The 13824-nt window shown below is 35.8% G+C and overlaps 1 protein-coding gene across 1 annotated transcript in view; it reads left to right on the top strand.

Annotated features, from left to right (window-relative positions):
* The window catches only part of RGSL1 (regulator of G protein signaling like 1), an 80332-nt gene that overhangs the window by 49882 nt on the left and 16626 nt on the right, over positions 1 to 13824 (top strand). The window contains 2 exon segments of the mRNA XM_061185645.1: positions 3031 to 3136; positions 11772 to 11965. Coding sequence (XP_061041628.1) covers positions 3031 to 3136; positions 11772 to 11965 — 300 coding nt within the window.

Genomic DNA, 13824 nt, shown 5'->3' with positions numbered 1-13824 from the left:
TCTTTCTGTTTGTATGTTACTTTTACATGTTTTCTTCTTCTTCTAGTGGCTACTCTATGATTTCAAAATGCATCCTTGTTACATTAAAGTTTAATGCAAATTAGTACTTTTACTGCATATGTGTTATTATTTTATAAATCAATATTAACTTAGGCTTACTCACATATTTACTATTTTTTTCTTTTTCATTGCTTTCTGCTCCTCTAAGCTGCCATCCAGACTTATTATTTTTTCTGCCTAATGAACACCCTTTTTTATTTCCTTTAGTGTTAATAAAAAATGTCTATTTTTATTTTATTTTTGAAGAACATAGTCTCTGGATGTAGAATTCTTGTAGTTATTTTCTTTCAGCACTTTGAAGCTATTATTCCATTGTCTCTCGGCTTTCTTAGTTCATCTGGAGGAGTCAGCCTTCAGTCTTCATTCACATTAGTTAGTAGAAGGAAGTGTTTCTTTTTTCCCACCCCCTTATTTGTCTTTGTCTTTGCCTTTGCCTTTGCCTTTGTGCAATTTTACTGTGATGTGCCTAAGTATTTATGCTATTTGTGGCTTTAGGACTTCTTGCGGTTCCAACTTGATGTCGTTTGTCAGTTTTAATTTCAGTTATTATCTCTTCAAATATTTGATCTCTTCCCTCCTTCTAATAATCTTACTACATATATTTTTGACATTTTAATCATATGTCTTATATGCTATTCTCTGTATTTTTCATATTTTTTTTCTATATGTTTCAATCTGGATATTTTATTTTGATCTAACTCCTAGTTCAACAATTCTCACTTCAGCAGTGTAGTTTCTCATTAAACCTTTTATTCTTTTATTTTTTAATTAATTAACTTATTTATTTATTTATTTGGCTGCGTTGGGTGTTCGTTGCTGTGCACGGGCTTTCTCTAGTTGCGGCGAGTGGGAGCTACTTCCCGTTGCAGTGTGCGGGCTTCTCATTGCAGTAGCTTCTCTTGTTGCAGAGCATGAGCTCTAGGCTCAAAGGCTTCAGTAGTTGTGGTTCACGGGCTCTAGCATGTAGGCTCAGTAGTTGTGGTGCATGGGCTTAGTTGCTCTGTGGCATGTGGGATCTTCCCAGACCAGGGAACGAACCCGTGTCCCATGCATTGGCAGGCGGGTTCTTAAGCACTGTGCCAAGGGAATTCCCAAACTATTTTTCTTAATTTTCTAAATTTTTGTCATTAAACTTTTTATTTTTAGAATTTTCATTTTTTTCTATTTTGTGATGTTCAGTCTACATTGATATTTTTCTTCTCTTTTAATTCCTTCAAGTATATTGATAATAGTAATTTTAAAGTCTACATTTGGATTTCCTATGTCTATTGGATATATCCATATGTGTCTATATGTCAAATGTCATATTTTCTCCCCTTGGTTTTTGGTCAAATTTTTTTAAGTAGCTTATTATTTCTGCTTTATTTGTGACCATTTTTGGTATAAATTTGTAGAGATGATTTGAGGCTCTCTCTGGGTGATGTTATTTTACTCTAGAGAGGATTTTATTTTACTTCGGGCATACACTGAACTTATAACCTTAATCCACTTAGGGACTGAGTTGGTTCAAAGCTAGCTTTCATTCCTTTTGATGGATGAGCTATTTCTGGTTTCCCTTACTCCTTGGGGTCCCAATTGAAATCCTGGGGTGTTTAACAGAGTCTCCTCTCCTTTGCTGTTTTGCAGTTTTTTGTCCCCTTCTGCCCTGAAAGTCTGCCAAAGCTTTGCTAAATTTCTCAGTAGAAATTGTCATAGTTATCAAATGCCCCAAGAGTAAAAGCAATACTAAAAGGTTTTTTGCCCATTTTCTAAAGGTCTATGACCTTGTCTTCTGTCCTACTGTGGCTTTAGCACTGCAAATGCCTCTAAGACAACTAAAACATTGGTGTCAGCTTATGTTTCTGGTTTTTAACATTCCCTTTTTTCTAATCGCTATGTTTTTATTTTGTTTTGTCTTAATTTCTTACACACTTATGAGTTTAAAAGTGTGTGTGTGTGTTTATGCAGAAATTTCTAGGTATTTTGTATTGGGAGATGTTTTGGGTTTTTTGTTTTATTTTTTGTTTTGTTTTGTTTTGTTTTTTTATATCTAATTTTCCACTGTTTGGATTCAATTGGATTTATTTAGATTGAGTATATTTTTCTATTGTTTTCAGTCATTTTTGTATGTTGTCATTAAAAGTGTTACCAAACCACACAAAAATTTCCTGTGGGGTACATTCTATTTAATAAATATTTTAAAGGCTAAACTATGCCATGTTCTAATTTGGGGTGGTAGGATGAGTAATATCATCCCTGCCCATAATGAGTTGATAGTCTATATATTCTTCTACAATATTAACCTCAAAGGGCTCTTCTACTACTGAGATCCTTGGAATCTACTATTCTTCGATAGTAATGTTTTCATGTATTTTTGAAATAATGGTTTCTAAATGACAATAGGGAGCCAGACACCCATGCTAAATTTTGTATGGTGTGATAGAATACCACTTGAGAAGCTTCCGGTTGAAGGAGTGTCCTCAGATAAGAGAATGTTTCAGTTAAAGCAAGAAGATGGAGGGAACTGACTCTTAATAAAGAGGTCAAGAATTTGTGAGTGTTTGCTGATTACAAAGTAGGAGTTCCAGAGGGCAAGTGGAAGGGTTTAGGATGGGACAGCAGATGTGCCAAGGGAGACTGAATGTCATACGGAATACGGTCTAGTAAAACATGGCTGACTGAGGGAGGGATGACATTTGGAGTTCAAACGAGAAGGACTGCTTGGTCTCATCAGTCTTCTGAGGAAGGTAGGCTCTGTGTCTAATGGCCAGAAGACTTAGAAACACCGTCTGGACTGATATTAGTGTTAGGGGTAGAAATCATCCCTAAGTCTCTTCTCACACTAATGGCCTGAGATGGCAGCAGTTATGGGGACTGTGGTTTTTCTACATGCACTCAGTGTATGATAAATGTCCTTACTACTTTGTTCCTTCTTAATGTCTGCAAGGTTCTTTATAACATGGTGTTCCCCAATTTTGTAATTTTTTTTAGATTTTACAGTAGAAATTGTCAGAGAACCAAGGAAGATTTCTCCCTCACATAGGAGAATGTCATTCTTTAAAAGGACTAATGTAAGGAAGCCTTTGATAAGACCCAGGTAAGACATAGGATCTGGCCACAGCAACACATCCAGGCACAAGCTCTCCTTAATCATACGTACATGCACAGGCACACTTTGTGTTTTAAATCATTATTTATTTTCTAAAATTGGCACCATGCAATATATATTATACAATAACTTTTTATTTTGTTAATTTTCATTTTTTTTAACTTTTTAAAACTTAATAAACTATCATAGCTATCATTTCATGTCAGTATGAATAGGTCTACCTTCTTCCACAGTATGGATGTTGCATGGTTTATTTAACTATATATTTATAATGGACATTTATATTATCTTTAACTTTTCATTGCTATGAATGTTACCCCAAGAAACATCTTTGTACATATGTCCTTGCCATTTGTGTTTTTCTGGATTGAATACTGCTGTAGTAGTCTCCTTACTGGCTCCTTACTTCTTGTCTCTCCCCCTTATAATCAGTCTTAGAGTCAGCCACTGGTAAGTTCCCATGGCTAGACAACAACTCTGTGGCCCCTTCCTTCAGGAGTGCCCACTCACCTTTCTTTCCACTTACCTTAGCACAAGCTCCAACTCTACATAAAAAGTTCTTCAATTTTATATCTGCTATGACTTCCATCTCCTCTGAAATGCTAAACCCCCAAAATACAGCACCAAGAATTACCATGCACTATTTTTTACTGCTCTTTATTTTTTAGGTATGTTTTCCACCTTTTCGACTTGACTATATTTTTCTTATAATCCATGCTATTCATTCAGCCACTTATTTTTTTAATTCAGTATTATCTTTTAATGACGCTGGCTATATAAATAGTCCTCTTATAGATGATAGAGATATATTAGCACATACCAGTTTGGAAGTCAATGTCACTGGCAGAATATTGTGCATAGATACAGCTTCCAGAAGTATGCTTTCATTTACTAATAACATTCATTGAGTGTTATAAGTCCTCTGTCTCTTCTAAATACTCTAGATGGAGATTCCTCTCCTTCAAGGAACTAAAATTATTCCCTGAAGGGCAATCATTTATCCCTTTAAGGAACTGAAATTATTCCCTGAAATTCAATCATTTATTGCTTTTGCTGTTCCAATTTGTATTATTCACCACTCTCCACTATGTCTACAGAAATACCTATTTTCCAATTTAGTTGAGCATGAGTATCACAGAAGTCTTTTCTAAATCATATATTCACGAGATCATTACACTCTAGAGAGAATATACAAGGTCATGTAGTCCAATTTCATGCCTTCACTTAAGACCACAACAGAATGGCTCAGGGATACCACAGTTACAAATCTCTTAATCCTTGTTCCTAGCCCTCATTTAATGTAATATACAGTTTTTGATAATATACTATGTCCCAGACACTCTGTAGTTACTAATGATACAAAAACTAAGACATAGTCCTTATCGTTACTCTAATACATAACTAAGTAAAATACAATAGTAACCTTAAAATATTAGGATAAAGTATTGGAAAATTACTATGAGAGCATAGTGGAAAGAGAAGGAAGTTTTAAGTGAGGATTAGGAAAATTACAGTATCAGAAGGGGCCCTGAGCTGCATGTAGAAATTTAATTACAAAGCAATGGGAGTATTTTGTGGGTATTTTCTAAGCTGAAGAAATCACACAAAGATATAAACTCATAAATATGAAAATAATATTCAAAGACTTGAAAATACCAGTGGTATTAAAGCACAGAATGCATAGGGTGAAGGGACATAAAACATAAGATCAGAAAGCTAGGTTGAGACTAAATAACTGAAAGAAAGTCTTGAGTGAATTATTAAAGAATTTGTATTTATTAAATGGCAATAAGGATTCACTGGGGTTTGTTGGACAGGGGTAACAGAGATACCTATTATATGTATTTTTAAAATATTACTGTGGCAGAAATAGCAATGATAGTATAAAGGGTCAAAGACTCGAAGATTGAAAGCAGAATATTTGGAAGTTCATTGCTGTTGTTTGGACAAGTGATATTAAAGGCCTGAAGTAAACAGTGGCAATAGAAGTGGAAAAGAAGTTACAGCTTTTAAAAACACTGACAAGGAAGAGACAAACTTCTGGAATGGTGGAGTAAGAACTTCACAAATTGTCTCCCCAGAAAATCAATGATAAAACTAAGCAAACCTATCAAAAAATTCCAGAACTCTGTAAACTTGAAAAATTTTACTTAAAATAATTATGAGACATACCCCATCCCTCAAAAAAAAAAAAAAAAAAACAAGCCCCACAGGAAAGTATGGCTTATACACAGAGGGAAAAAAGCAGTCAATAGAAAGTGTGCCTGAGGTGATTCAGATATTGGAATAAGAAAGACTTCCAAGCAATATGTTCAGTGAACTAAAAGAAAACATGTTTAAAGAACTAAAGGAAAACATAATGACAATGAGTAATCAAATAGAAAATATCAATAAGATAGAAATTATAAAATAGAACCAAATAAATATCTGCAGTTGAAAACTACAATAACTGAAATGGAAAAAAAAATCACTAGAACAAATCAACAGCAGATTTGATTTGGCAGAAGAATCAGTGAGTTTGAAAATAGGTCCACAGACATTATCCACTCTAATGAAAAAAAAAATAAGGAAACATGAGCATAAACAGAATCTCAGAGACCTGGGAGACACCATCAAGCACCCCAACATACAAATAATGAGAGCCACAGCAAGAGAGGAAAGAGAGATAAAAAGGCAGAAAAATTTTTTTAATATCTAATAGTTAAATACTTCCCAAATTTGAATAAAACCCCCTACTCAGGACATACAAGAAGCTTAATGAACTCCATGTAGGATAAATGCAAAGAGATCCATCCACACCTAGACGCATCATAGTCAAACTGTTGAAAGATAAACAGAAAAAAAATGTTGCAAGATAAAAATGATATCATTCAACAAACTACAACCAGCTTAAAATTTAATTCACATCAGAAGTAATGGAGAGTAGGAGAGAGATCAAGATGGCAGAGTAGGAGGATGCAAAACTCACCTTCCCTTATGAACACATCAGAAATACACCTACATGTGGAACAATCCTCACTGAAAACTAACTGGACACTGGCAGAAAGACCCCTGTACAACTAAAGCTGTAAGAAAGATCCACATGGAATTGAGTAGGAAGGCAAGAGAAGCACAGGCCCTGGGAGGAGACTCAGAAGAGGGAGGGGATTACACAGGTGGAGATCCTCCCAGTTCAAGCCACATATTGGGCACCCCAGCCCTGGGCTCTGACCCTGGGAAGACAAGTCCCCTTGGCTGGTTGGAGGGCCAGTGAGACTAACAGGAGGGCTTTGGGGAGCCTGGGCTCTGCTGGTGAGGAGCGTGCACATGCTTGCTTACTCCCAAAACAGAGCAGAGAGGGTAAATTGAAACTGTACAGGTTGCTGGCTGATTTCCCACAACTGCCTGGGCACACACCCCAGCCTGAGCTGAGTGACTGCACCGGTCTCACTTGCTTCAAAACACAATTCCACACTGGGGCAAGGGCTGCCATGACCGAGGAGAGAGTTCGGCTGTTTGCCACACAGGCAGCTCAGACTCAGAGAAATGGCTGGGCAGGACAGGGGCAGCCATTACTGGCACTTACACAGGCAGTGCATCAGAAGCTGTCCGGTCTCGGATGGAAGCCAGATTGCCACAGCCCACCCAAGTGCCTGCCACAGCCCACCCAAGTGCCTGCACCAGCCCGTCTTTCTCCAGCATTGATTTCCTCTAAATAAAGATACCAGTGCTGGGAGGAAGGACAGCACACACTTAAAGGGAGTGGACCCGATTCAGACCTGACCGTCAGGACTTCTGCTCCAGCAACGTGGAACTCACCTCTGCTCCTGACAGGGTGGTGGTGGCCACTGAGCATAGTAGCAGCCCTGACTCACACCTGACTCTGGACCTAGCCCTTTCATCTCTAGCCCCACCTCATACCAAGGTGATAGCTCCCAACAAACCCTGAAGAAAGACATAAATTATGTTCACATCAGATCCAGTGCTCCCACCAAAGCCACTGGGCACATGCAGACTGTATAGGGACACTCCCAAACAAGGACAGCCCTTCAAGACTCTAATATGTAACTGTTTCACCTAATTTTGTAGAGAGAGAGAAAGCTAAGCAAAATGAGAAGATAGAGGAATTTGTTTCATTTGAAAGAGCAAGACAAACCCCCTGAAAAAACAACTAATCATACAGAAATAAATAATTTACCAGATAGAGTTCAAAGCATTAGTAACAGAATGCTAACTAAATTAGGGAAAACAATAGATGAACACAGTGATCATTTTAACAAGGAACTAGAAAATATAAAGAACTAGTCAGAACTGAAGAATACAATAACTGAAATAAACACACTATAAGGAATGAACAGCAAACTAGGTGGTACAGAAGAACTCATAAGTGATCTGGAGGATAGAATAACAGAAATCACCTAATCAGAAGAGCAAAAAGAAAAATAAATTTTAAAAAATAAGAACAGTTAAGGGAACTCTGAGACACAATCAAGTGTACCAACATTTGCATTATAGGGGTCACAGAAGGAGAAGAAAGAGAGAAGGGGGTCAAAAATGTATTTGATGAAATCATGGCTCTAAAATTCCCAAACCTGAGGAAGGAAACAGATATTCAGGTACAGGAAACACAGAGGGTCCCAAACAAAATAAACCCAAACAGACCCATACCAAGACAAATCATACTTAAAATGGAAAAAGTTAAAGATAAAGAGAATTCTAAAGGCAGCAAGAGAAAAACAAACAGTCATATACAAGGGAACCCCATTAAGGCTATCAGCCTATTTTTCTGCAGAAATTTTGCAGGACAGAAGGGAGTAGCATGACATATTCAAAGTGCTGAAAGGGAAAAACCTGCAACTTAGGATACTCTACCAGCAAGATTAACATTTAGAATTGAAGGAGAGATAAAGGACTTTTCAGACAAAACTAAAAGAGTTCATTAATACTAAAAACTGAAAGAGTTTGTTTATACTAAACCTGCCCTAAAAGAAACATTAAAGCATCTCTCTAAGTGGAAAAGAAAAGGCTATAACAAGAAGTAAGTATCTAGAGAAAAGGAAAAATCCTTTTAGTAAAGGCAGATATATAGTAAAGGCTGATGATCAACCACTTAAATAAGCTAGTACAAATATTAATAGACAAAAATTTGTAAAATCAACTAGAAGTACAATATCAGTAAGGGACACACATAAAGATGTAAATTATGACAGTAAAAATACAAAATGTGGGAGAGTAAAAGATGTAGATCTTTTAGAATGTGTTTGAACTTAAAGGACTACCTGTCTAAAAGTAGAAATAGTTCTAAGGAAACATATATGAATCCCATGGTAACAACAAATCAAAAACCTAAAATAGATACACAAAAACTAGAGAGAGGAACACAAGCATACCACTAAAGAAAAACATCAAACCACAAGGGAAGAAACTAAAAGAAGAAAAGAACAGAGAAGAGCTACAAAAACAACCAGAAAATAAGTAATAAAATGGCAATAAGTATATACCTATCAATAATCACTTTAAATATCAATGGACTAAATGCTTCTATTGAAAGACATGGTGTGGCCGACTGGAGAAAAAAAAGATCCATATAAATGCTGCTTACAAGAGACTCATTTCAGAGCTAAAGACACACACAGACTAAAAGTAAGAGGATGGAAAAAATAAATATTTCATGCAAATGGAAACAAAAAGAAAGTGGGAGTAGCAATATTCACATCAGACAAAATAGAATTTTTTTTTAAAGCCTATACCCAAGACAAAGAAGGGCATTATATAATGATAAAGGAATGAACACAAGAAGAGGATATAACACTCTTTAACATATATGCACCTAATACAGGAATAGCTCAATATATAAAGCAAATATTAACAGACATAAAGGAAAAAATTGACAACAATACAATAATAATAGGGGGGACTTCCCTGGTGGCACAGTGGTTAAGAATCCGCCTTCCAATGCAGGGGACACAGGTTTGAGCCCTGGTCGGGGAAATCAGATCCCACATACTGCAGGGCAACTAGGCCCACGTGCCACAACTATTGAGCCCACACACTCTGGAGCCTGCGCGCAACAACTAGAGAGACCACACGCCGCAACTACTGAGCCTGAGTGCTGTGGAGCCCATGCGCCACAACTAGAGAGAAGCCTACGTGCCACAACAAAGACCCCGCTCACTGCAATGAAATATCCCGCGTGCTGCAATGAAGATCCCATGGGCTGCAACTAAGACCCGACACAGCCAAATTAATTAATTAATTTTAAAAAATAATAGGGAACTTTTAACACCCCACTTACATCAATGAACAGATCATCTGACATAAAATCAATAAGGAAATAGTGGTCTTAAATGATACATTAGGCCATTGGACTTTACAGGTATCAACAGGACATTTCATCCAAAAACAACAGAATACACATTCTTTTCAAGTGCACCTGAAATGTTCTCCAGGATAGATCACATGCTAGGCCACAAAGGAAGTCTCAACAAATTTAAGAGGCTAGAAATTATATCAAGCATTTTTAAGTGTCCATTAACAGATGAATGGATAAAGAATTTGTGGTAAATACATATACAGTGGAATGTTACTCAGCCTTAAAAAAGAATGAAATTCTGCCATTTGCAACAACGTGCTGTACCTAGAGGGTATTATGCTTAGTGAAATAAGTCAGACAGACAAAACAAATACTCTACATTCTCACTTATATGTAGAATCTAAAAAATAAAGCAAATGAATGAATATAACAAAACGGAAACGGACTCACAGATGTAGAGGTCCAACTAGTGGTTATCAGTGGAGAGAGGGAAGGGGGAAGGGACATGATAGGGCTAGGGGATTAAGAGATACAAACTACTATGTATAAAATAAAAAAGCAACAAGGATATATTGGACATCACAGAGAAATATAGCTATTATTTTTTAATAACTTTTTAAATTTTATGGAGTATAATCTATAAAAATATTGAATCACTATGTTGTACACCTGAAACTAATATAATATTGTAAATCAACTATACTTCAATAAAAAAGAAAAAATGGAGATTAAAGGTGGTGAGATGATACTTTCAAACTAAACTCAAGAGAAGTAGAAGGAAGTAAATAATAAATATTAGATGGAAATCAATAAAATAAAGAGAAAAAATAGAGAAAATCCAGGCACAAGTAGGTTTTTGTAAAGATCAACAAAATTGATAAACCATTAGCTATACTGACAAAGGGGGAAAAGTGAGATGACACAGATCTCCAAAATCTGGATCAAAAGAGAGCACGACTGACCCTACAGAAATTAACAAGTTTATAAGAAAATGCAAGGAGTAACTTAGACAATTAGATGAAATAGAGAAATTTCTAGAAATATCCAAATTTCTGAAATTGACTCAAGAATTAGAAAATGTGAGTAAATCTCTAAAACAAGAGAAGAAACTGAATTCATAATTTAAAATCTCACAGATAAAAATCTAGATGCAGATGGCTTCACTGGAGAAACGTATGAAATATTTAAAGGGTAAATAATACCAATAGTCTATGAACTCTTTGAGGAAACAGAGGAAAAAGGAACACTTGCTAACTTGTTTTATGAGGCCAGCAAGTATTATCCTGATCTCAAAGCCAAAGTTATCATAAGAAAACTACAGACCAATATCCCTCTCAAACCTAGATATAAAAATTCTCAACAAAATATTACCAAACCAAATTCAACCACATATAAAAAGGATTATATAGCATGACCAAGTGGGATTTATTCCAGGAATGCAAGGTTGATTTAAACATCTGAAAATAAATTAATACAATGTGCCATATTAATAAAATAAGGGGGATAACTTCACATGATTATCTCAATTGATGAATTAAAAGCATTTTACAAAATCCAGCACCAAGTTATGATAAATATTCTCAATAAAATTAGAAGGGAATCATTTCATCCTTAAAAGGGGCATGTATAAAAAACCTATAGCTAACATCATTCTTAATGAGATAGGTATGTAATGGAGGAAGAACAATTTGGACAACTTGTGCATTTGTATAGAGAGGTTTAAACAATGACAGTGACATAATGAGGTTCAATGGGCAGCTGTAAGTTCGAAGTGGAGCTCACAGAAACTAGAGATATAGTTTCACCATATCAATGAAAATTGAAACCACTTCCTCCTATGAATGAAAACTGAAACCACAGAGAATGCAGAGATTACCCAGCAGGAAAAAATCATAAGGCAAAAGTAAAGAGGATTGAGTTGAAACATTAGGGACACCTGTATGTAAAGAACAGTGAAAGAAGAAATCAGCAATGGAAATTTAGAAATACTGATCAATAACTGCTGATCACTCATGCTCTGCTTCACTGAAATGACTGCCAATGAATCCATAATGTAAAAAGAAGGTTTCCTTAGGAAAAAAAATTGTCCCCTTTAAAATACCTCTTTTCTTCTTCCACTGGAGTTGTCAAATGATTACACCAAGCTTACGATGGGTACATAGAAGTTAATCTTCAAGGAAATAAGGAGAGTAACCAATTCATTCACCCCATTCTTCAATCACGGTTAAAGGCTTCACAGCCTGGGAGGTGCCATTTCCCATTCCCTAACTGGAGCAGAATCCAGAGTCACCATCCCTTTCTCTCCACCAATGATGCTTTCTTGTCTTCCAGAAACTTGACAGAAGTTCTCCTAAATACACAGCACTTAGAGTTCTTCAGGGAGTTCCTCAGAAAACGGAAGGCTGAAAGCCCATTGCAATTCCTGGTAGCCATGAAGAAGATCAGCGTTGAGACAAATGAAAAGATTTACAAGTCTCTCTTTGAAGACATGATCAAGACTTTCTTCCACGGCAAAAACTCTCCTGGTATGCATTCTCCTCTCCTGATAATGTTTCCTTCCCTTTTGGAGTCTTAGGAGAAGAGTTTGGGAAAGAGCCTTGAGACAAATATCAAGAGGGACAGTGAAAGCAGAGAAGATTAATAAATCCTTTTTTTAAAACTGAAGTATAGTTAATAAACATTATATTAGTTTCAGATGCAGAACATAGTGATTCTGTATTTTTATAGATTATACTCTATTTAAACTTAGTATAAGATATAGGGTATATTCCCTGTGCTGTACAATATATCCTTGTATCTTGTTTATTTTATGCCTAGTTCGTATCTCTTCATCCCCTACTCCTATCTTGCCCCACCCCCCTCCCTCTCCCCACTGGTAACCACTAGTTTGTTCTCTATATCTGTGAGTCTGTTTATGTTTTGTTATATTCATTCATTTTATTTTTTAGATTCCACACATAACTGATAACATACAGTATTTCAAAAAAGAAAAAAAATCAAATTTATCATTCTTTTTCTTAAAGAAAAAAAGGAGAACTGAAAGAAAGAAGCATGGTTAAAAAAAACTGTATGCCTTCTTGTTCTTTTATATGTAACCATTCTGAAGTGTAATGTTGAAAAGACAGAATGGATGGTTGGTTAAAATCAGAATGTGCTAATAATCCTGAAGCAGGAGTTTTATTTAAATTCTCAACATGTGTTAGTATTTCGTTTTTTATAATAATTAAGAAAACTGTTGTAGAAAAACTAAAATAATACTACAATAATAAATCCAAAATATAATACTACTAGTAAAAGAAGCCAAGTGCAAGACACTTGCACTTAATATGTGAAATATATCCTCTCATTTAACTTTATTCAATCCTGAAAATAGGATTTTATTTAATCCTTAAAAGGTAGGGATAAATAACTCCACTTTACTATTGAGGAAGGTAAAACACAGAGAAGTTAACTAACATGTCCAGTTGGTGGAACTTGAATTCAAACTCAAGTCATTTGATGCTCAGATCAAGTAGACTGGAGTTAAATACAAAAGCAAGAGTTAGCAGCATGCAAAGCTGGAGTGTCCACCATCCATGGGTTGTAAAGAGTACTGAAAAGTACCAAAAAGGAGAACTGTCTCCCTGAAAATCTTTGTTTGATAGGTTTTGTCTTATTTTCTTGCCTAAGGCGGGAGGGTAAATCTGACCCATGTAAATTCATCTTGTCCAGAAGAAGAAGTTGCAAGTAAAATACTGATCCATAATTCTAGAGGAAAACAAAAGGGGTTGAGCATGATCCCATCCTGGAGGTAAACAAAACTTATTGCAAAACAATGAAGATAAAGCCTCCTATTTTGGCACAGATGAACAGATAGGTTGTGTGTGTGTTTGTTTTGCTTGTGGTAAACCAAGATAAGGTTATAAACTTTATGAAAGTAGAAAAAGAGGTAAAATTGACAAGTCTTTACTTGAAAGTAATACTTATTTGTTGAGTCTCAGGATATCAAGTTCTGTGCATCATTTTGAATGAGCTAGAAGTGAAAGAAGAGTATGCAGATCCTGTCCTCGATAAGTTTATAAGTCTCATTAATGAACACAGTAGTCTTTGAACACCTGAAGAATCATATTGCCCTTAGAAGACCTATTGGTAATCTTGGATTTCCCTCTGCCTCAGCCATTTAACTTGAATCCTTTATTCTTCTGCTCTCTTCCTAAACTGAAAACTTCAAACTAGCTGCAGAAATGAAGTCCTTTAAACATTTCTTTCCCCTTAAGCACTTACCTTTGAAATTCTAATGGAACTAAACCAGGACAGTATTTGCTCTACAAGTATGCTTACACATAACATTGCAAATGTGCTTTTGAGATTTTCGAACAAATTGTGGAGAGCTGAGTCTAGGCAG

Source organism: Eubalaena glacialis, chromosome 3 (genome assembly GCF_028564815.1).
Source record: "Eubalaena glacialis isolate mEubGla1 chromosome 3, mEubGla1.1.hap2.+ XY, whole genome shotgun sequence".
Taxonomy (NCBI): Eukaryota; Metazoa; Chordata; class Mammalia; order Artiodactyla; family Balaenidae; genus Eubalaena; species Eubalaena glacialis.
Note: the sequence above shows the minus strand (reverse complement) of the source record. Positions and strands in the feature narration are given on the sequence as shown.